This window comes from Myxocyprinus asiaticus, chromosome 21 (assembly GCF_019703515.2).
Source record: "Myxocyprinus asiaticus isolate MX2 ecotype Aquarium Trade chromosome 21, UBuf_Myxa_2, whole genome shotgun sequence".
NCBI lineage: Eukaryota > Metazoa > Chordata > Actinopteri > Cypriniformes > Catostomidae > Myxocyprinus > Myxocyprinus asiaticus.
In genome coordinates this window covers 28,257,684-28,283,511 of record NC_059364.1, presented here as the reverse complement: position 1 = coordinate 28,283,511, position 25,828 = coordinate 28,257,684, and the positions used below count along the sequence as shown (strand labels likewise).

Below are 25,828 nucleotides of genomic sequence, written 5' to 3'. Positions count from 1 at the left end.
TACTGTAAACACCAATCTAGCAATAATGGTGTGTTAAGGGAATTTATTTAGCCATTTAAAAAAATAACACACAAAACTGAATGAATGACCACAACACAGAAATGTTAATGTCAACTGAAGACAAAAAAAACAGGACATTTTAATGCAAAAGTAATACATTAAACAGAGACAATGAAAGAATTGATTACCTCTCTAAACCATTATAAATATTTCCACTGCGATGAATGTCACATGAATCCCATATTGCTTTTGGTTTCCCACCTTTTCTTTGCTTCAAACCTAAAATAAAAAAAAAAAAATTAAAAAAAAAAAAGATTGAATTTTGAAAGGATTTTAGGAAGGATTATCAATAAACAATTCACAGCACTCAAAGGAGGAAATATAGATTATTTTGGATGAATATGATTGCATATAATTGTAGTCAATGGAAACACTAATCCACAGAATCTAAAAAAATAATAATCGTGGCTAGGAGCTTACTTCTTGCTCACAATATTCAGTGTCCATACACAGGCCCTCTGATGGGACTTACTAACCCCTAAGATAAGAGGCATCCACATACCTTCAGTATAAGAAAGTTCTTGTAAATACATACGAGTTAATGCATAGAAGCACATCCAGGAAAGAGGGGACACTTAAAGTGTGAAATGCAGAGTGACTTAATGAAACTGCAGGGAATCGGCATCGGAAGATAGAAGAAAGAACACAAAAAGCAACAAACCCCCAAGCGATTTGTTTCCTCCTCTTTTGGGCTACCTGGGAAGCCTCTGCTTCCTGTTTGGTGCAGGCGAAGTCACGGCTATCGGCGGCTTGTGCGATTTTCATGGCCAGCTATTGAGAGGGAGACAGAGACGAACTCCATTAGCTGAAGAAAATCAGTCTGCCTGGCAAACCTTACCAGCACTGCCAGTGTGTCAGGATGCTGCCTCTGGATCTTCATCACTGTAGGTATGGTACATCCTACCATCGATGCACTTAAAGCATATGTGTCCATGTGAGTTTAGAATGTGTTACAAAAATTATTCATGGTTCATAGATAGTAGGACACCCAAACCCTCTGTTCCACCACTCAGCATGGATGTGCATAATTAATGTTATTATCACATATACTTAATCTCTTAATCTAAAGAGGACCTTTAATTCTGAAAATTGCAGTGCATGCCGCTAGGGTGGAAAAATGAATAGAGGAGAGCGAGTGGCACATGTCGGTGGTATCAGTAAGGGGAAATGTGTGTGGTGTGGCGCAGATTAATTCCAATAGCCAGAGTGACACATAGGGCTCAGGAAACAAAAGGAGAGTGCTGGCCTCTTCCATAACTCTTGGGATGGGTTTATTATTGGACCGGGAGAAACTTTGATAAACACTCAGAAAAAAAAAAAAAAAAAAAAAAAAACAATCACAATCCCCCTTTTTTTTTTTAACTGCCTTTCTTTCTTTCTTTCTTTCTTTCTTTCTCTCTCTCTCTCTCTCTCTCTCTCTCTGTATTTTGGGAGGGGATAGGAGGGTAATTCTTTAGAACAGTGAGAGGACACAATCAGCGGTAACAAAAAAAAACTCCAATTGGTAATGAGGAAATGTGCCACCATTTGTAGGCTTGAAAAAACCTGGAGAGAGCAAGAGAGTGGAAAATTTTTTTCAATTATAATTAAGTGGGATAAACTTTATTAGAAAGACTGAAACTAAAATATCTCCTAATGCATGCTGGGATTAGGCAGGTCAGAGCGAGCAGGAAGGAGAAATTAAACTCTAAAGGCTTTTTATCGCCATATTTCAGGAACCAAGGTTGTAAAATGTTCTAATTTGGGATACATTAAAAGCCATAAAGGTCTTTCAAAAAGATTAATGGTACTTTGCTTGGATTTAAGATAAGGCCTTTAGCAGGCTGAGAGAGCGGGTTTTCGGCTGGGCCCTCGAGGCATTCATCTATACAGGCACTTGGAAGATTTGTAAAGGCGTCTGCATAACCTGAAGCTAACACACTATGACAGTTTTTTTCAATCCTTGCCATTTTTTTTCAAGGTTTTAAGAGCCATAAATCATGTTTTCTAGAAAGACAGCACTGAGCGGGGAAGTTATAATGGGTGATCATGCTCATGTTTAGCGCAGATCTACAAGCAGATAATTCACACCAGGGCCTTTTTTGAGAGGCACGTTTAAGCGGAATTGGAGCTAAAGCAATCGATGACAGTATAGCATGCTGGTATCATAAACAGCCGCTTTATTAAAATGTTGACAAAAGCTGTGGCGTATGTGTCATATGGAAAAAAAAACGTAGAGACACAGAAATCAAAAAACAAAACTGGAGGATGCAAATGGCGTCTTTTAAGGTTTAAATCTTGAGATTTCTCTGCATTTACGACACAAGGATTACCCACATTAACCTGCACTCCTGTGGGGAAAATTTCAAATCTAACCAGCCTTAACCAAATTTTGCCTCCCATCACTCGCTTAACACCCACCCCCCACCCCCATCCCCTCAGTTTCACACAGAGCTGAGACAGTACTATTTTCAAAGCATTAAAGGTCTTAATTTTTTGTAATCAGTCCAGTCTATAATCCACGATTGTCTTTACTGGGGCTCAACATTAATGTCAACCAAGTTACCTAGGAGACAGAGCAGATCAAAGAGACAAAAAAAAAAAAAGCTCTCAAATGTCTGATTAATCAAGCCTTGCAAACAGCTTATTTCTTTTAGCCTGCATGCAAGTATGAAAATGAGATTCGGAGAGCAGTACATTGTGCAGATTTGTTCATTCTTATCAGAACAAAGCCGGCGGCAGCTTATTTCATGGATCACTGGCACTGTCACCAGTGTAGCGCAGAGCAGGTGACAGCACTTCTTTCTGTGGCAAGAACAAAATTAGCAAAAAGTCGGCACAAATTAGCCTCTCATATTTTCTATAATATGACATTATTTTTCATTTACTTTTTTTGATCCACTTTTCATGATTTTCCCTCCTTTTTCATCTTTATCCCCCCTCCTTTTCCCTCTCTTGACTTAGTGCCAAATACTTTCACATCAAATGCGGGCACAGAGGAAAAATGCAGGGCAGGAAAAAAGGAATGAAAATCACAAACAAAAAGCAAAAAGCCAAAAAAAAAAAAAAAAAAAAATGGGATGGGATGGGATGGGATGGGGGGGGGCAGGGGCCTAACATACGCAACACAAAGCGTTCATGTGCTCTTTGTTCTAGGTAGTCACACTAAACCTTCCCATATTTCTGTAAGTATTACATTCAGAGAAATTTCCATTGTTGTATACCTCTCTCCCCTCCTCTTTCAAGGTATTTTGTGCCATTTGCACCAGTCGTCAGCAAAGCCTTATTCAGTGCTGGGTTTATTTAGCACGATTAATGACGTGACCTTTGAAAGGTCTGTAAGGGGTGAATTCATTCCGCTCAGCCCTGTAGCTGCACCGTGGGGCCACTAGGTGGGTTAAGTCAACAGTGGTACATTGCCTTACTTAGTGATGTATAGTAGACCTGTGGTTCTCAATTGGTTTTGATTCAGGACCCAGATTTTACATTGGACAGCCTGTGGCAACCCAACACAAATTGTTTATTGTACAAAAGCTAAATGTATTATTTATTTATTAAACCAACAATTCTTTATCCTTTAGTTCTGTCCATGTTAGCATCTGCCTAATTTGGCTGGCTTATACAAAGTGACAGATGAATTTGTAGAGTTTGATTGGATGCACTACCTTTGACGTCAACAGCAAAAGTTACGGGAAGCATTTTCTCCTCCCTTTTAAAAGTTGATCCATCTATTTATTTTGCTATTCTAACAATGCATATTTGCTTAGTTGATATTTAATATTTGCACTTTGTTTTACGCTGTCTGTGACCCTATCAGAACTGCAACCTGCCAGTTGAGAACTATGATAGTAGACCACCGTGTAGTATAGTAGATGTTAAGTTGTCAAAAAAATTACATTATCACATTAAACATTGCATGTGGCATGAACACAATGCTGCACTGTAACCTGATGTCAAAAGCTCTGCTTGTCTCTAATTCTTTCAAATGTAGAGCCTTGCACAAATAAAAGTAAAAGCCAAGTAAACCATTTACATTTCAAATTTAATAAATAAATAAATAAATAAACTCATGGATGGATACTGGATATAGTACAACACTCTACAGACATGCTGGAGAAAGAATCGCTATTGGCTAGTACATTTTTGTTTTTACTCATCAGACCTTTAATGACATGTAAGCGTAATGCAACTGAAAACTGAAAAATATATATTAAGCAAAGCAGGAAGAGGGCATCTTCCCAAATATATAGTATTTATATGTATTACTTCATGCAATATAGTATGAGAGATTGCAAATTAAATTTTTTATTTTTAACATTTAACAAATTATTCACAAGGTTGGAACCTACTAATGAAAACAGAATTACACATCTAACAATTATTTAATAATTATATTATAAAAAAATAATTTACTATACCAAAACTACTATGCAAAAAAATGTTTTTTACCAAACCCCTGCACAGATGCTGCAAGAGCCTATTTGTTAAATTCTTTAATATTTACAGTGTTTAAGTAAAAATATTTCATAATATACCACAAACGTATCACAAAACTCACATGTGTAAACAATGTGTAAATATTTATAATTTACACATTTATTACACATTAATAAAAAATTTTACAACTTTGTTTATATGCACTCGTACGATTTACATTGATTTGTATAACAAGCCCTAAATTGGTACTGTCTCTTTAAGAGAGTGTTTAGGTGAGCTTCCACTAGCAAGTGCTTATGGTTGAATGGGCAAAGTGCACAGTAATGAGAGAGAAGTTACACACTGGTTTTTACCTCATCCGTGCAATGTGTGATTAAAATGTATATTTTTTTTGTTTTTTACTTTTTTGATCAACAACTGACTGTAAATAACAGAAAGGGCATTGAAAGACATGAAATGAAAATGGAGTGTGTGGATTTCATCTTTGCACACGCAATACACGGAAAAGGGAAACTTTTACTTCCATATTGTGTATTGACTTGCTTGTTTATTTATTGTACAAGTTCTCAAATTCAAATCTACAAGCGCTCAAGCTTTGAAACACTTTTACCTTCTTATAAAGGTCCAACAGGCACATAGCCATGCTGTCAAATGGAGAACGTTGTGAGAACAGTCCATGGAAAAGTTTACCAAAATTAGAGTCGAAAATTGTTCAATGCAATGTAAATGTAACTATGGCATATCACAGCTCAACTAAAGTGATGGTGATGGGTGCGATCACAACACCTCAGGACCCACTACAGTCAGATAAGGTCAATTTCCTTCAGAGCACGTGCGCTCATGAGACACAACATGCAGTGAAAGACAACACTGAAGCTCAATCACTGGCAAGTGAAAGACAAGGCTACAGCTCAATCACTGGCGAATATGTACTAGCCAGTGGCTAACAACTGACATATTTTAGTTGCATAGTGCGAAATTTAGACGTGACGTAGAGGGCGGATACAGATAGATGGATACAGTAGCTGTTACACATAACATTCACTGTGTTAAATAAATTATGTTTATATGGGGGAAATGGCCTTAAATCCATTCATAATTTTCTTTCCTGTGAAAAACCTTCCAATTAAAACGTGAGAGGTGGATTAGCAAAGCTAGCATGGCTTCTGCTGGCTAAATCACATCCAGGAGCAGCTTCACAACATTTGACATGTTAACAATTAATGGCTAGCTTATTCCCCTTAATGCCTATAAATAACATCTTAGCCTAAATCAAGTCAGAAAAGCAGGTCGAATGGGATGAGTATCAGATTAAGGCTGCTTATGTGTGCTTTCTGTTTTTTGGAGTCTTAAAGCACTTTAGTGGAGGTCAGATGATTGTACTGAAGTGATGAAAGGGCACTTATTGACTAGACTTGAAAGCATTTTAATTTCCAACTATAATGTTGTACAATGTGGATATAACCAATCAATTTATTTAATTTACTGTGGTTTCATACAGCTTACCCCTTAAATGAGAACATTATACAACTTTTTAAGGTAAGGCAAAGTTTTCCCATTTGACACATTTGTACTAATGCAGTCAATATTTCATTATAGTTTCTTTTTTGACCAAGTCTTGTTTTCTCATCTTATTTGAGCCCCAAGTACATTTTCTTAAATGATGATTGATTAAAAACTATTACTCTCAGTATGAATATAAATAGGTCAATAACATTTCTACTCTTTCCTGCCATACTAGGTTGGAAGAATCATGACTTATCATCACAGAAATCTCATCAACACTATTTCCCTGCCTGAATGCAATGAAAGAGACCACACTCCTATGACAATACACTGTGTCATCTAAACTAAAGCAGAGGAGACAAAACGCCCTCAACAAAAGTGACATATTGAGAGTCCTACACTTGATATCCTTGTATACAGTGGATGATCCAGTTAACATAGTTTATCGGTCTCAAGGGGGTGGTGAGGGGGAATAAGACAAGGAGTTCCTGTAATCTTGCCACCAACTTGACAAACAGCATTACAAGCCATACAGAGAAGCAGCCTCTCTGAGGGGGATCTAGTTGGAAAAGCTCTCAGTATAATGCGCTTCTGTGTGTTTCAGCCACAATAATCTGATTCCAGATACATAAGACTGTCATCTTCAGGGAACAAGGGAGTGGAAAAAAGTCGGAAAGTTCGCTGGCTTTGTGCGCATTTCATTATCTTCCCACTTCTGAACAGGCAAGGCTTATTAGCAAGCTTTGAACTCACACTTACAATAATGTGCCATCAACAGTTTTATAAGCTAATTAGAAAAACAGTTTAATTAATGACTGACTGGCAATAAAATGGCAATCAGGAGAGAAAAAAAAAAAGAAAACGAGGGTGCTAAGCTTCCACTACCACCAATTAAGGGCTAATTACAAACAAATTATATATGTGTTTTGCTGTGGGCTTTAATTTGAAAAAATGGCTTTAATTAAAACAGAAAACATGCTAATTAATTAAACAGCACAAAAAAAATCTACATTGTAAAGTATGCTTTGTCTATCAATTAATTAATGAAATACAATAATCCAAATGAGATTCCCCAGCATTTGATAAAAGCTTACTACCCATTTCAGAATTAATGGGCAAAAATTTAATATGAATCATCGACAGATATAAAAAAAAAAAAAAAAAAGTTCATTTTGTGATAAATGGCTAATACTGAAGGAAAAGGGAACAAAGAAGAGAGTTTTTCTTGCAGTTTCGTGTTGCCAGAGGGGCCCGCACAGGAGGAAGCGCGAGTCTTGTGTTTCTGTACAGATTGGGTGTTACAGAGAGAGGAAAAGACAGCAGGTTAAAAATACCTTATCATGCTGCTTTCCAAATGAGAAAAAGACATAAAGACAATAAATACTTTGGTGAACAAATAAATACATACATTATATTTCATGCAATTAGCCATAAAAGTCTGTACAAGCCAAGTTACACAACTCGCAACTACAAAAGCTGCCAAACTAGAGCTTTTTAATTGGATTGGTGTCTACCAATGAGTTTGACCTAACTGGAATAATGGACTTCAAACAGTATGACACCCTTGTAAGGAACACACATGGGCAGGTAGTGATTAGAGATCTATCTGTTCTTAGTTAATCAGACACATTGTATCTCAAACACACATTATGACAAAAAACCAGCTGATTGGTCAGAGATGCAGGCACATAAAGAACATGGCAATGCAACACATTTAATGGGTCTAGCGGTCATAATAAGGCCAATGCTAACGCATAATGTTGGCTATGGTGCAAAAGAAATAAACAGGGTCTCACACTTTTTGTCCGATGAATTTTCATGGCTTTTCCATGACCTTTCCAGTCATTTGTGATTACTGGATAAGGTTTTGTTTTTTGTTTTAAAATTCTCTGATTTGTGTCTAGCCAACGAAATATTTTAGAGCTGAGCAAAACTAGAAAAACATTTCACTATAGAACTTTCTATGACTTTTCCATTGCTTTCAATTTTTCATTAATTTCCATGAATCTTCCTGTCCAGGAAAACACACTTTTACAATTCCTTGATATTTACAGGTTTTCCATTACAGTGGAAACCCTGAATAAAAATATATAACCTGCATACTACACTGTTCCTTAATTTCTCTGCCTGCCATTCTCTCTCCATGCCTCCTCCAAAAACTCCTTCTTCAGACTATGTCTCCATCTTTTAATCATTTTCATATTGTCTGACTCCCAGAGAACTTGAAATGGATGCCGCCGCCGCACCCCCCTCGAGAATAGAAAGTCTAATACAGTGGTAGTGGTAATACAGAGCTAATATTTGTGATCTGGGTAGAGAAAAGACTGTAGGAAAAAATAAAGTGTGACAGTCCTTTGTTTTGCCTTGCTCAGAGCCTCTTTACCACCGAGACAGAAGCTCAAGTAAATAAATATTTGTATAAGTCTACATAAAACACCTTAAAATAAGTTGGCAAAAGTAATTCATTCTCAACATACAAAAGGCGTTTAAAATCAAGTAATCTGAAAACGTGACTAAACGTCATTATATAGAAGTTGTAAGTTTTATAAAAGACACATGAAAGAATGTCTTTAACACAAAGATACATCCTGATAATAAACTGCTTGTATTGTGAAGTATTTGTACTTAGTAGTCTCTCAATGTTGAGCTAATAGTATAAATTATTTAGTCATCATTAATCATAAAACTCTTAAATAATGCTCAGTCATCACAGACAGTATCTGTGCACTTCACTGTAGTATAAACAAGTGCATCTAAAAAAACAATTTTATAAAGTGCATCATGGATAAAAATGATAGAATGATGCCATTTGGGAAGATACATATGGCAAAAATGTATACTATATTTTCACAAAGCAAAATAAAGTAGAAGGTCAGTTTATTTCTAGAGGCATTGTAAATTGGTACCTGTTTTTAAACTGCTACCATCTTTTTATTAGTAATTAAGCAGTGGAGAATTTGCTAATATTTGATTATGATCAATTAAATACTTTTACATTTTACACAGTGCAGAATTCTAAAACAATTTATGAATCAAAACCAAAAAAGACAGAATTAAAGAGTTAAACCTCCTACAGAATATTACAATAGATTTTTATGAAAGGAAAATCTCAAAGGAACCTTTGCTATCCACATTTGTGCGTTTCAATACTTAGGCAAAGATGAAAGACCATGTATCACACACTTTTTATGATGACTTCAAAGATGGTTTTAACAAATTGCTTTAATTTGCAGATTAAAAGGACAGGCAAAATATCAGCACCCAATTAAAGAGGCTAAACTGGAAAGCAACCAATAACTCCTCTATATTCCAAAAAGGGCATTTTCATTTCTAACAGAACAACTTTTGAGTTGGGAGAAACAGGAGGAAGAAAGCCCCAAGGACAGATGAGTTATGACCAAAGAAAAAACATCTCACCCAGTCATAATTCATAGAGATCATTCTCAAGGATGAAAACAAGGGACTAAAAAAAATATCGCAAGACTTTTAGTTTCTCATTGACTTCTTAACACTTTAATTTAACGCTGTATTAGCATGTAAACATATTAAAGATTTTCATATATAAGTAAACACAAATATTATTAGAACCTTGAAATTGAGGCTTGCCACAGTTGGGATTATTGACGCTTGCCACAGTTGGGATTATTGACGCTTGCCACAGTTGGGATTATTGACTGTTTAGTTGTTTATTGCATTATTTCAAACAGCTGTGTCTGCAGTAACATCCTGGGCAGAGTGCTCTGTGACCGCACGGATTGCTGTGATAATGATTACTAGCCGGATTAGAAATTAGGGCATAAAATGCTCCACTAATCCCCAAATTACCTCCAAGGACCCTTGATGCGGGGCAACATAATTCTGTTTATTTAGAGTTGGTGTTTAGTTCACTGGAAATGTAGTGATAGTATGTTGTGTAGTGATTACATCCTTTCTATCAAAAATGAAGATCAAAGCAGATCAAAGCACAAAAAAGTTAGTGGCAGTAGGAGCGGTAGCCTAGCAGTTGCACATGAGCAGACACATTGCGCTGTGGTGCTTATACAGGGACATGAGTTTGAATTCGACTTTAAACATTTCTAGATGTAACTTCCATGTACTGCTTAACAGTGTTGGGTAAGTTACTAAAAAAAAAGTAATCCACTACAAACTACTTCTCCAAAATTATGATCAGATTACTTTACTGATTACTTCATTGAAAAAGTAATCACATTAATAATTACTTTTACGTTACTTTCTTTAAAAAAAATTAAAAATATTTTCCCACTCAAATTAAAAATAATGCCTATTTTCTCCTTGTACATTGTTGCACACCCTTCAGCTGTCACAGAAACAAACATACGTACATATGAACATATGAATTCACATTTTAATTGCATTACACATCAATAATATTTCTTTAGAAATATTTGTAACCCAATTAATCTACTTTTTACAATGAAAGTCAGTAACTGTAATCCAATTACAAGAATTTAAAATGTAATGTATTACACTAATTTTTTTGCTTAAAAAGTAACTATTATAGTAACTAATTACTTTGTAATCCGATTACACCCAATACTGCTCCAAAATAAAACTGGCAAAAAGACCAGAAATTGGGGCCACTGAGCATTTGGACACTTAAGTCACACATAAAAATGTATAAATGTCCTTGCATTTAATAATACAAAACATTAAAAGTTGGATATCGCAAGCACAATTTTTAAATAAAACACTTACCAAATTCAAGCAGAAGTATTTGGACACTTTGTGGAATGCCCATCGTTAATGTAATGAACTACACCTAATGAAATTCCCTGCTAGGAAACCTGTGTGAACCTGAGAACTGACTTCATAAATCCACTAAAAACCCACTAAAAATGTTTTTACAAGTATGAAACAAGTTGCTTAAATGTCATTGCAAGTGTCTTAGAAAAGTTTATTCTCATAAAGTTAATTCTGAGAAAACCTCTAGCATCATTTGATTGCACATGCCACTAGGTTTTGATATTTTATTATAAAGCAATGATATTCAGACATTATAAGTGTGACTTTAGTGTCCAAATACTTTTTGGGGCCACAGTACATTCAGGCATAATGTAGGCTATGATAACAAATGGTGCACTTGTGTACCTAAATCAGGAGAAACCCTTTAAATCTCAGAAATGATCATGCTTTCCACATGTGCAACTTGCCCAGTCATTGCGTGACCCTGAGCTTTAAATATGGCTGATGATACACTGAATAAAAGGAACATGCCAGTATCATCTTAGCTTGGCATAGTGGAAGAAAACTTTCATCTGCATCTCCCTGAGGTAGGATGAATCAATCTACAGAGCAGAGCGGAGATGTCCAGCAGATGACAAATGCACATTACCTGGTAACAACTGCAATATACTGTCTTCAGTGGAGCACAAATAAAGCAGCGAACAGTGGCATGACTGCAGAGTGACTGCCAGTGTTCTGTCAGAGGCAAACTTCAGCAAGAGATTCAAGACTTTAAGTCTGCTCAAATCCACTGATGCTCTAAGAAGCTTTCTATGACGACATGGTCCTGGTAAGTCAATCAAGGAGGAAAGCTATGCATTTTGGTTGTTTTGTATTTTTACCTGCAAGCCGTGCCAAGCTAATAACACTGCTTGCTATCCAGAGTTGTTTGAAAAGGGGCACTACCCTTAGAAAGTTCAGAGCTGTCAATTTAACATTCAAGTATAAGATTGGGATCTCTGAAATTCTTTACCTGCTTTTTAAAGTCAAAATAAACTCTCTTTGAAGGAATGCTTAAATCTGTCATTTTCAAACAAACAAAACAAGAACAAAGGCAAGAACTGATATAGCCGTGTGGCATCACAATAAAGCCCATCAAATGATGAAATGTGTCTGTGAATGGTTGCCAAAGAAACCATTATTATGTCTCTGTCTACCTAGGAAAGGAAAAGATAAAACCATAAAGATTCTCCAGAGATAAGCATAAGTGGCATCTGTATGGATTACCTCTGTAAAGACTCGAGAAAGGAAATTGCCTTAACCAAGGGCCTGTTGTTGGCATTACGGCGCTATTTAATGCTTGTTCCCATGGCGTTATGCTCGTTAAAGCATGATTATCACCTAGCTTTGAACTGGTTTAAATCAACAATCAACAACATCACAATATGATTTCATTAGAGCCGAGTAAATGGTGTCATTTTCACGTTTACACCACGAGAAACATAAGCTGTAATTGATTACGAAAAAAACTAATATTTGAGGTTAACAAGATTAGCACTGCTCCACCCAATTAGATGTTCAAACTGTTTGGATGGGAGTGCTTTATTGAAGCATGACCTGAGACTGTTTTCTCCACAATTAAAGTATAAAATTAATTATTGTAGAAATTGTAATGCTGAAAAATATATTTAAAACTAATAACCAAAGCCAGGAATAGATTCAGCTGTAGTATGGCAATACATTGTGAAAGAAAATTATTTACAAAAAAAAAAAAAAGGATTTACAGTCTTACAAATCAGTAACCCTCAATATCAAGTTAATAATAGATGATTAATTAGAGCTTTGTGCAATATGTATTATGCAGTTGCATTAGGATATTGAAACTGGTTCTTGTTATGTATGTAGACTGACACCTGCTATTGAACCCTGCCTAACAACTTATGAACAAAATATGTTTATTTTAACTGATCTTCTTTTAGATGTATGTTTGAAATGTTCACAATATTCAACCACTTCTTTGGAGAAAAGATTTCCCTCTCTGGTTTGTTTTTTCTCTTTAAAAACAATTTTTTTTTCAATATGCTTAAAGGTAAGAAAACTAGAAGCCAAACCCCAAACCTTTTGTAATAAACTGTTTAAATTTGACAGTGAACATCAATTCCATGCAGTAATGCTGGAATCAAAGGCCTAACCGGAATTTAGTGGAATGAATTTTAGATTCCATTGAATCAAAGTTGCGAGGCTTAAAAAATATTGCCAACTATGATCGCCCCAACTTCAGAAAAGTTGAATGTCTTTTTAACTGCAATTACTGCAGTACAAATGTTACATTTTCTGCCAAATTAGCTTCGAACCGCTTGATCCTACGTACACTCCTAAAATGTGTCGTTTTAAAACTGCAGGCACTGTATTTAGGTTAGGTAGGGGCTCACTTCAAAGGTGTAAAACTAGCACCTTGAAAATGTTTTAGCGTTCGGCTTGAAAGCATTGTAGCCTTCATTAAAAGGCAGAACCGAAAGTTCTATAGACACTGCCGTACTTCAAACCGGGGGAGGGCTTTCCATTAACTTTAGTGTAAAAGGGTTGCAAGACTTTCTGCCCATGTTGAATGGCGTGTGAGGGTGTGTGCGCTTGTAGCCTCTGTCTTAGCAGGCAAAATGACCGCAGACCCATTAGCTCGATTTGTCACAGTTGGAGTGCCCCCCGAGATGGCTTATCTGGGCAACATACCTCTCGAGTAGCAAGTCTGTCACTCAGTTCGTCCGCCTTCCCATAGTCCCCTTCAGCGATGGCACTCTCTATGCACTTTTCCAGGCCTGACTGAAGATGAGAAGGGAGGGGAAGAAAATGAAGTGATTTTCAAATAGAAATAGAAGGAAAAGAAAAATCAAAGAGTAACTTAAAATCTCCCTAAGGCATTATTTTTAATGTGATTGCCATTACAACAAATATGTAGATTTCCACTCATAAATGAAAATTGCTGGTTGATTAAATATTAGGCAAAAGAAAAAATACAAAAATCTGTCTTGCTATAGGAGGTTACTAATCATAAATGTTGATCTTTATTTAGATATTTCCATCAAAAGCAGCAAGGTAACTCCAAAAACAAAACCATATTTACATTAGATACAACATTCTAATTTTCAACCAACTGTCAAAAAAGAAACATGAAAATACAACAATAAACAAATAACGAAAGACAAAACTAAATGAGTTGGTCATGTCACTGGAAACCTGACGTAATTTATCACTGAGCTAATGTATATTCCAATCTGTGATTTCAAAAACAGTCATATAATACTCACTCTACTTAGGTAAAACTTTCAGAGAAAACCTGCCTCAGAACTCTATTAAAATCTATTTTTCACAGCATTTTCTCAGCTCTACAATAGTGTTTTATCCACGATAGACATACCCTTTGAAAACGAAAAGGGAACACCAGAGCAGTCTAAATTAACAGGACTACAGATATATGTATCAAAACAGTATTTAAACTCAATAACCCAATATTTTAACTCGCTAATGCAAAATTATGTGAGCTCAGTTTTAAGATATGAACAATTGAATTAGCAGAATTTTCCTACTTAAAACAAATTACATTTGCCAACATTCTGCTTACATGACAATTTACAAATTAAAATAACTGCAAAAAATTGTTTTTGAGTTAATGCTCCAAAATGGTAAGTAATATGCAGAGCAAAAATGGCTTAAAGTTAAAAATGAATTAGTTCTGTTTACAAAGCTATGCACATAACGGACTTATTTATATAATTTTTTATCAGCAACAACTGCATGACTCAAATAAATTATAAGCCAAATGTACAAAGTCGGCTTTCTTGAATCATTCATCATTCTCTCACATATTCCACTCTCGTCTAAAAAAAAAAAAAAAAAAGCACATTTTCGCTTTTAGAGAAATTGAGCTCTGCAATGCCCAAGCAAACCTGTGCAAATGAACACAATGTATTCCTGGAAATGGCTAACTTACACTGACATATACAAATCCCTGTTGTTAAGACAACTTTGCCTGCTTTCAAAAATGTCAGACGGAGGAAGTAATACAACCAAGTCCAGTTTAAACATGCATTCAGTCATTTTTCCCTCATTAAAAAAAGTATAATACATAAAAGAATAAACAGTAGGCCTACAAGTATAGTATAAAATGATACTCAAATGAGATGAAGAATCCAGTCATATTAGTGATCTGATAAAAGCTGCTTTATTATCAAGAAGGGGGTGTCGCCTCATGGTAGCCGACATGTTGAGATTGAATGACAAGCCGAATACTACTATAACTACATATTAGGGATGCTGTGATCGATCGCCCACGGATCGTATCGGCCGATATTCACATCATATGACTCAACTAGTAATTTGGCCGTTAGCATAAACCGATCACTTATGTCGCAAAAGACGCGAGGCTCCTTTCAGACTTGAGCAGCACTGTCACGGCTATCGGAGTGTGTGGAATACTGGCATACTGTTGTAAGACAACAAACTCGATTCAGCAGTTAAGAACGATGTAGTGGGAGATGTATGGCTAATATGAAAAGTTTGTGTACTGTACTGTTAATGTGGTTTTTCACACGCGACAAGGCAAAGGGAAAACAGCGCGAGCTGTGAAACGGTCCTTATTATTGTTTATGGCAGCAGCTTCTCAGTCTCCGCCGGTCATAGTAATCTCAGTAATAACTCGAGTTACAAGATGTGGTGTAATTCAAACATCTTCATTAAATATCTCCCGATTAAACCACATTAACAATAGTAACACCTGTAGAGTCCAGAAACATGCACTCCGTGTCCGCTTTCCTTTCATCTCTTGCCCTCATGAGAAAGCGCGAGTACCTCTCATTAAAGTTCAAACAGCATCAAGTGAAAAACTATTAAAATAATCATCCAACTAAATGAAAAGGTAGGGAAGAAATTCATAAATGTAATACTTATTTATACAATATTAAGATACCATGATATAATGTGTTACATATATAATGCAAAAATAAAATAGAAATAAAATAAGGAATAATAATAATTATATGAAACAATGCCAATGAATCAATAACTAAAAACATCACATTAAAGGTGCACGCAGTAATTTTTTCCTCATTCAAAACGTTTAACTCCTAAAGACATGAATTGTAATTTTGCAATATATGTAGGAAACCATGTGATTCACCCCAGTCATATCAGTAACCTTATAAAAGCTGTTTTATTCTACATGGAGAGGGTCCGCACATGGCAGCTGCCATGTTAGAATCACATGACCAGCCGAATACTACTCGCTTAATCTCAGTAATCGTCCTGTTATTTGACACTTGCACTCATTGATTAAAGTAATCATGACTGACTGTGAATACTACATTTCTACAATGGCATCTGAAACTAAAAACTATTGACTTTAAATGATGCTGCAAAGCCGCTAGGTGTCAGTGTATGTCAAAGATGACAAAAAGACAAAAGTTACTGAGTGCATCTTTAAGTTAAATTGCACCTACGGGTTATCAGTGTCTTCAGTTTGACACTTAGCATAATCTTAATACAGATAATATTTTGTTAGCCTATACTTGTTAAAAAAGCGTTTTTAATAAGCCTTTTAAACTTTTTTTGTCAGCAAAAACTAGGCAAAGTGATATTACTGGGAAGAGGGAAATTCAATTAATAGTTACAGTGTGCAGAAAGCTTACATATAGCCAGTTATGACAGAGATCCTTATAAAAGGTGAAATGATCAGCATTAGCCAATCAGGTGACAAAAAGATTGATGATCGTATGCATCGGAGCATCCCTACTACACATCATCTCTTTAACCCCCTGATATTGAACATTTTCAATCATGGATAAAAATTATTATAGATGATTCATATGATATATAAATTATTTATGGCAGTTAATTTCTTCAATGGCATTGCTAACTGAAAACAATTGGTTTTAAATAGGTGTCAGTATGTAAAAGTCCAAAAAAAAAAAAAAAAAAATGCCATTTCAACCAGCTCAACGTAAACAAAAAATAATTACTTAGTGCACCCTTAAGAATCAGGTAATAGGTTTATTAAATCACTGTCTGAAACCCCAATTATGTCCACAGTGTTCTGTTAACTATTATTGAAAATGTGGTTTGTGGCAATGGATGAAATTTAGACGATACTGCAAAATTGGCACACTTGTACCTTATAGTAGTTTAGAGTTGATTGGTTGCTGAAGAGGACAACACACTACACCCCCTTACAACTGATACCCCTCAATGCTATAGGTGTGAAATTATACTTTATGCAACAACTAAAAGCATAACAACACCTTAGCAAAGTTAAACAGCAAAGTGTCTAGACAGTCACAGATGAAATGTACCTTGAATGCACTGTAAGTCGCTTTGGATAAATGCATCTACCAAATGCATAAATGTAAAAGCAAACAGAGACCTTTCAAACAGATAGGACCTTACATAATGTATAAGTAATGCCAAGCTTGTGAAAGTACAATAACCAATGTAACAATACCTGCTTGGGTTAAAAAAAAGTTTAGTTTGAGACCCGTTGGGAGATCAACTCAAGGTTTTTAGTAGTGGCTCTCAAAAAGCCAAGCTGGTAACACAATGCAACCATTATATGTGCAACGAAAACATCCAGTGCCAAGATTGTAATGTCATTTTTGTAGCATATCTTATGTGGAAGCTCTATGAGCTAAATGAGTGATTCTACCTTGAACAAAATGTGAAACTTGAGGGGGCTGATACTGTGGCCCATGTTGAATGTGCTAAAAAAAAAGTAGGTAATACTAAAAACAGATCCTTTTGTAAGGGACAACTAAAGGCATATGCTGTTTTTTATATTGTTTGTGCTATTTTACAACATATGCTGCTCTTTCCACTTGTGAGTGGGAAAAATTTGAATGCCATATTTGTTACAAAAGCTGTCCAGTGTGTTTCATTTGCAAGCATTCCCCTCCCTATCGCTGAAATACAGAGAGCTCTTCACTCAATTGTGCTGTGGTTTCCACCGAGAGACATTCTTCAATGGTGAAATCCACCTCATATAAGAAATATTAAACACCAACCAGAACAGACAGTGAAGCTACATCCTCATGTCAAGATTATGGTAATCTCATCATTAAATATAATATGATCTATTCTGTTATGCTCGGTGTCATGCGGAAGAAAAGACGCCTCCTCACTCTGTCTTTCACGTTTGATAGAGGAAACAATTATGAGTTACACATACAGTAGGCATGTAACAGAGAGAAGCAGTGGGATAAAAATGCTTTCACAGCATCAGGGTGGAATTAGGACACTCAGAGCATGCTAGAGGAAGATGGTGGAAATCATTATTTATTACCATGAGAGGAGGCCTGCTACAAGGAGGAGGCTTGAATCTATCACTGATGCCAAAATACTGTGTGAGCTCCTTCCAGTGCTCCTCCCATTTCTCTTCCGGCTCTCTGTGCAAAGACATAGAATGACAAGTGTTTATGTTTGTTATCATTCACCAGAGGACCACCGTGCATACTTGTGCGATTCAATTATTTCTGTACATGTCCCTTTCTGACAAACCAGCTGTATTTGGCGGATTACAGAGCGAGTTATTATTTGGGTATGTGTGCTTAGTGAAATGGGCAGGAGGTTTCAAACATGGAAATTTTTTTAGTAGGGTGAGACATGTTCTATATATTTTTTCCTCACTGTGTGTTTCCTAACATTTACATCTATAAGATAAGAGGTTATGCATTTTGAATGCAATTTAAAACTTAGATAAATAGGTAATATTTCAAATTCACATGAGTCAAAGAACAAATAAAACAAATATTTGAGAAGTATATTTGAATGTGAGGAGAGTTGAATGCCCTGGCATTAATTTTAGTAAGCAGGGATTGTATTTGTGAGTGAAAATGACTGTGCGCGAATGGGGGAAATTATTTGGCCGCACCAGTGCGAGTGACAGCTGATCTACCACCAGAATTTATGAGCTTATATTGTAGCCTAGCATCAGAATAAAAACTCATACATCAAACCTCATATTCAAGGTACTTTAAAAAGTGGCACGTTAGTTATTTTTGCATTAAAAGCGCAGTTTTCTCACTCTCACAATGACTGTGAGTGCTGTCCTCTCTCTCGCTCACATTGACGGATGACTTAAAAACATGGCGCTCGTGCAAGATTCTGATAAAAACAGTGAGAACAGCATATATGGAAGCAGAACGCATCTTCAATAAAATTGTGAGGTAGTTTATGTGCGTGCCATAGAAAATGTGCTGTTAACATTCATGAATAACATCAACATTAAGCATTATTGCATAAACCAACGCTTAAAAGATAGTTTAAACTGAAAATACATATGAACTTTGAAATACTCACGAATGTCTTGAAAGTTGGATTTAATATATTTGAATGTTGCTAAACTACTAATCTGTTAAAAAATTACCAATATAATGTTTGTTAATGGCAAATGGAAGAATAACTTTTAATCAAAATATTTTAAGTTTATTAGATGCTCATAAATGTGATCAGTCAGGACTGATGTTGTTTGGTGCTGCCTGTCAAGTTAACTGGAAAAAAAATAAAAATAACTTGGAAGAAGTTTATCAGAGAAGGTGTCCTTTGTTATGTATGAAGCATCTTTTGTTTCTGAATTTGAAATGTGACACTTTGAAGGGATATTCTGGGTTCAATACAAGTTAAGCTCAAATGACAATAAATGCATTTGTGGCATTATATTGATTACCAGAAAATACATTTTTGACTTGTTCCTCCTTTTCTTTAAAAAAAGCAAAAATGTGGGTTACATTGAGGCACTTACAATGGAAGTGAATGGGGCCAATCTGTAAACGTTAAAGAACTCACTGTTTCAAAAGTATAGCACAAGACGTAAACAATATGTGTGTTATAATTTTAGTGTCATAAAATCACTTACTAACCTTTATGGTGTACAGTTATATCCAATTTTACAACTTTGTTGCCATGATTACATTACACCGCAAAAATTACGATTTAAACAACTTTCCAGCTCAATTAATAGACACGTTTTAAAAGAAGAATTTAATACAAGTGCTTTAATAATATTATAAGCTTCAAATTTCTGCCTTGAAAGCCTCCAAAAATGTACACCATTCAATTGTATATGCCTCACTGTAACCTCAATCTTTGCTTTTATTTTTTAAAGGAGAGCCGAGTCAAAATAATTTTTTGTGGTAGTTGACATTTTGCCACAATTGCTGTTCATTGAACTTAACTTGAATCGAACCCGGAACATTCCTTTAACTACTTTTAAAAAGCGGACCTCCGACTGTGCCCCCTAGGACAAAAATGTTAGCGTAGAGTCCTGGTAAGTCTTCCATAAATATGTAAAAAAAAAAAAAAAAAAATGTGCAAGAATTCTACATTTGTTTGTACTACATAGACTCCTACCTGTGTGGCTAAGTTTGTTACTGAAAAACTAATTCAGCCAAAGTGTGTTAAGCCTAAGGAGATGCATTTCAGGAAAACAAGCTTCAAATTGTTTATGCAAGAACTTCCCGTACTCTTTCTCGTGACCTGCTGAATAATGCATTGATCTTTTGAATGACTGGTCTATTTAGAAATCATAATAAAACAACAAACCTTGATTGTCCATTGTATCTTTTCTGTTCTGTGTTGGACTCCCACCTGTTTGATGTATAAAAACCAAAATACTGAAAATTCAAAGTGTCTAAAATATATTGGCATTAGGATATCATTTAGAAAATGTCCTGGTTATCTCCAAAAGTAAGAGAGCATGTGGATAATATTAGTTCTGATTAAGTAAATCTTAGTCCCTTGCTGGACCCCAAACTAATCAAGCCCTTGACATAATTTTTTTTTTTTTTTTAAACAATTTCCCATGCAACACAGTTCAACACAGTTTGCATTTCTTTGAACATTCAAAGTAAAATGCTGTACTTATAGTGTTAATGTTTGCATGATAATAATAATACAAAAAATGTTGTATGGGGTTTAGAATACCTTTTTTCTGGCAGTTTTTCCTTTGCTGTTTTGTTTGTGGTTCCTCTTATCATTTTTGCTCTCTGGAGATCTTTGAATCTCTGCAACAATAAAAAAAAAAAAAAAAAAAAAAAAAAAAAAAAAACTTTTACATAACATTTACATTGACATATTGTAATAATTGCTCACTGCCCCGAAAGCAACTTGATTTGTGCTAACAGTCTTTAATTTTAACAGGCTTAACTATGTGCTGCCTTATAAGACCAAAGCCTCAGCCATATCTCCACCAACAATACAATATTTGATCATTTGAGTATAATCACTTTAACAACATAAGTGCAGTCAGAACCACGTACTTGCCACTTATCCAGGGAAACTTCGGGAGGACGGTCATCCCCAAATGCATCATTTTGCAAATCACTTGTTGTGTTATTACATTCGAGCTGTGCACAAGTTGAATGTGGCTCTGTCACTAACTGACGTGAGACGTGCTCGTTTGTTTTTGTTACTCCTTGTCTGCTATAATTGCTTCTTCATCAACATCATCATCACCATCCGACTTCAGATCAGCCTCTGTGAGACCCGACGGGGGATGTCCACTGTACATATTAAATATAGCGTATCGTAAAAGCAACTCTTGCAAACGTCCGCCTTATTCTTTGCCGCAAAACATGTGTGATTTATGTTCAAAGCAAACATAGCATTGATATGCAACGGATGATACAAATATATCACAATACTAAATCGGTGAACTACACGAATAAAAGAATGATGTTTACGTTTGCCTTTGGTATGTCCGTATTTTGAACATAAATATTTTTGATTGGATGGACGGAGGCGCCTCAGCTGTAACATGGACGCTTATAGGTCGTTTCGATCTAATTGGGAAACGGGACCCTCCTCTTTACAAAATAATGGAGGCGGCTTGTCTGTATTCTGAATAATATTTCTGTTCATAGGGCAATTTATCCAGCTCTATAATCTCTGTATTTTAATGCCTGTATCAATTTTCAAGTTCTTTGAAAATATTTAAAAAGCGGTAACACTTTACAATAGGGTTGTATTTGTTTACATTAGTCAACTACATGAGGTAACATGAATTAAGAATGAACAATACTTTTATAGCATTTATTAATTTTGGTTCATTTTAATTTCAACATATACTAATGCATTTTTAAATAAAAAGTTGTATGTTAACATTAGTTAATGCATTATGATCTACCATTACTAACAATGAACTATTAAATTAAAGTTAATTAACCCTTTTGCACACATAAACCCCCAGCGTGAGTTCTTTAATAAAAGCTGTAAAAAAAATAAATAAATAATAATTATATATATATATATATATATATATATATATATATATGTGTGTGTGTGTGTGTGTGTGTGTGTGTGTGTGTGTGTGTGTGTGTGTGTGTGTGTGTGTGTGTATGTATATATTTAATTCATATAACATTTCAAGAAAATGAATTTCATTTAATGTCATATAATTAACCCCAAATCAATACAAAAGAAATATTAAATTATATTTTTCATAAAGAAAATAATGACTAAATAGGTCCATAAAGATGTTTTGCATTTTGACTCTATTTTCAAGACACTTAAGCACATTTCCCTCCAATCCTCATTACTGTAACACACCTGGATATTTTACTTTTACTATTCCATTGTTTTACCTATTCTCATTACTGTAACACAGTCATTGTTTTCTGTATTTCTCTCTGAAAACCCCAATAAGTTGACTTTACTCAATTGATTGAAAACTTGTGTAATTATGTTCACTTAACTTGGCTTCCGTATAGAATGAACTTAACTATTTATGTTAAGGTAACTGATTCAAGTAGACTTAACTCAGGCTTGCAATTTAAATGTTGTTGTTCCTACTTAGTAATTTTGACAGAAGTTTGGAATAATGTACAGATTTTGCTCTTATGGAAAGAAAATGGTACTTTTATTCACCAAAGTGGCATTCAACTGATCACAATGTATAGTCAGGACATTAATAACATAAAAATTACTATTACAATTTGAAAAAAATGAACTTAAATTACTTCAAAGAGTTCTCATTTAAAAATCCTCCACGTGCAGCAATGACAGCTTTGCAGATCCTTGGCATTCTAGCTGTCAGTTTGTCCAGATACTCAGGTGACATTTCACCCCACACTTCCTGTAGCACTTGCCATAGATGTGGCTGTCTTGTCAGGCACTTCTCACGCACCTTACAGTCTAGCTGATCCCACAAAAGCTCAATAAGATCTATAACACTCTTTTCCAATTAAGAGTTTCTTTGCCCACTCTAACCTTTTCTTTCAAAAGTGGCTTTTTCTGTTCAATTCTTCCCATAAGGCCTGCACCCCTGAGTCTTCTCTTTACTGTTGTACATGAAACTGGTGTTGAGTGGGTAGAATTCAATGAAGCTGTCAGCTGAGGACATGTGAGGTGTCTATTTCTCAGACTAGAGACTCTGATGTACTTATCCTCTTGTTTAGTTGTACATCTGGCCTTCCACATCTCTTTCTGCCCTTGTTAGAGCAAGTTTTTCTTTTATCTTTGAAGACTGTAGTGTACACCTTTATATGAAATCTTATTTCAAGCATTTTATAGCCTTCATTCCTCAAAACAATGATTGACTTTCGAGTTTCTAGAGAAAGCTGTTTCTTTTTTTGGCATGTTTGACCTAATATTGACCTTAAGACATGCCAGTCTATTGCATATTGTGGCAACACAAAAACAAGCACAAAGACAATGTTAAGCTTCATTTAATGAACCAAATAGCTTTCAACTGTGTTTGATATAATGGCAAGTGATTTTCTAGTTCCAAATTAGCAATTTAGCATGATTACTCAAGGATAATGTGTTGGAGTGATGGCTGATGGAAATGGGGCCTGTCTAGATTTGATTAAAAATGATTTTTTCAAGTAGTGATGATGCTGTTTTTTTTACATCAGTAATGTCCTGACTATACATTGTGATCAGTTGAATGCCACTTTGGGGAATTAAAGTACCAATTTCTTTTCAAAAGAGTAAAATCTGTACATTATTCCAAACTTTTGTCCACCAGTGTAGATCATACAATAACACAGCTTGAATAAAGAAGATTCTACTTGAGCCTATGTCAATCATTAACTGATTTATATCAATCCTTATTTCTCCACAGAAATTCATAGACATCTGTATTTCATTTGCACAAGCTCAAGAAGAACTCAGATGGTGTTAACAGGATCCAACTTGACCAAAGGGGGCACAGGTCACCCTAATGGTGGCATTATTTGAACTATTTGCATCAAAACAACATAAATAATCCAACAAATTTATGCCTCCATAAGTTCCCTTTGATGAAGGATAACACTTAAAATCTTAAGTCTATGGATTTTTAAGATAAATAAGTTAAAGGAGCATTAGATATTTGAGTTATGAGTCCAAAACTAGACATTTCAAGTAATATTTAATTAAGACAACTTGATTTTTCCAGTAATGGCAACATTAGGTTTTACAATGGTAAAATAAGATGCTATTATACAAATTTATTTTAAAAGAAAATCTGGAAAAATGGAAGGCAGTACCAATGGATTACTATTATGATGTATAAATACTAAACAATGTAAATATTATATATATATATATATATATATATATATATATATATATATATATATATATATTTTTTTTTTTTTTTTTTTTTCACATTGCGGTAATGAGAATTAGGGTTGTAACAATAATATTTTAATATTGATGGCCCTAAAAATGCACCATATATAAATATAATTGGATTAGGACATTTTCTTGACAGGTTTTGTAAGAATCACACTATTGTATGGTGTTCCAATCTATAATGGTAGACTTTATTCCACCAAAAATGTGGGAGGTTCAACAAATCAGAGTCATCATAAACTAAATTCCTTATATATTAGCCAAATATATTCCCCAATAACAATATTATTCTCAATAAGATATGAAGTAATATCACATTGAAAGTTGGTTAAGGAATAGTAAACCTATTTAAATATTGTTGCATGCCAGTTCAGTTATGAAAATTGGTACAGTATTTTAATTTTTCAGTTACAAATGGTGAACTGAAACACAATTTTTCATGTTTTCCACAGTGATAAGAATGTTCTTATATAAGCAATGTCTCCCAATTTATTCAGAAAGCTGAGGGCATCATCATATTATCATTTAAATGATTAGCATGCTAATCTTGTTTAGCCTGTGGCACTGGCAAACGAAAAACACTGATGCTTAAAACGCTCATTTATATCATATAACATCAGTTTTCTGTTTTGTTGCTAAATAGAAGTGGGCTTTGTGCCTAATTGCAAAACCACCTATTTACTTAAATTATTTTTTGTGTGTGCACAGATTCAGGGGCAACAAGCTAATTTTTATTGTCATGATGTCAGAAATGTTCACCAATATAATTTCTGCTTGTGACCCCTCCAGCAGAGGTGGTATAGTTTTTAATGTTCCTATCAATTTAGCTCGTTCATTTTCCCTCTCTCTGCATACATGTTTGTAATGTGTAGCGAGTGAGCATGCATGGAGCTAAACTCTTCATGTACTTATACTTTGGTAAAGTTTTCAGAGAACTTTACTGAACCTTATTTTTGTATATGTTGATTATGTCCTTAAAGACATCAATTTCAACTTCAACATACTAACTGAATGTAAATATGATATGGCTTAAGTCACTAAGACATATTAAATGTCACTCTATGTAGTCCATATCCTCTCCATTGCAAACTGATATCACCCACCCTGCTGTTAATACCAATTTAATTATCTGTGTAACAACTCGATGGCAAGGACAACTGGAAATGATTCTGATTATTCTTATTGTTTTATTTGATTACGACACACGTTTCTGTTTTACAGTTCAATTATTGTCTTCATACAGTGGCACTTTTACTTTGGTTTGGGACCTGGTTCATTATTTTTGTCATTTCTTAGTAATTTGGAGTCCGCTGTTTAAAACTAGAAGGCCCTTATTAAGTTTTGGCTACAGTGAATAAGAGGTTGTAAGTGCGGTTATTAGTATATCTGTGACAGGCTGATTTTATTTGATTTTTTTATTTTTTTAGAGCCAGCCGTGTTGAGCCTCAAATGAGCAAACGCATGTCTGAGGAAATAGTAATACTTTTAAGTCATCTGGATCTGGCTTGGGGTGGCAGAATTCATTAGAGCAGATTAGCTGAATATGTACAAATTAAATGAGATATCT

General features: G+C 35.0%; 1 protein-coding gene across 1 annotated transcript; it reads right to left on the bottom strand.

Annotated features, from left to right (window-relative positions):
• On the bottom strand, positions 1–21,398 carry fam204a (family with sequence similarity 204 member A). Its single transcript, XM_051648633.1, is given in 8 exon segments — positions 1–279; positions 722–831; positions 13,396–13,485; positions 17,990–18,092; positions 20,248–20,292; positions 20,629–20,708; positions 20,964–21,119; positions 21,122–21,398. Coding segments are annotated over 8 exon segments (729 nt in total). The 5' UTR covers positions 21,215–21,398; the 3' UTR covers positions 1–227.
• Between the last annotated feature and the right edge of the window lie 4,430 nt (positions 21,399–25,828).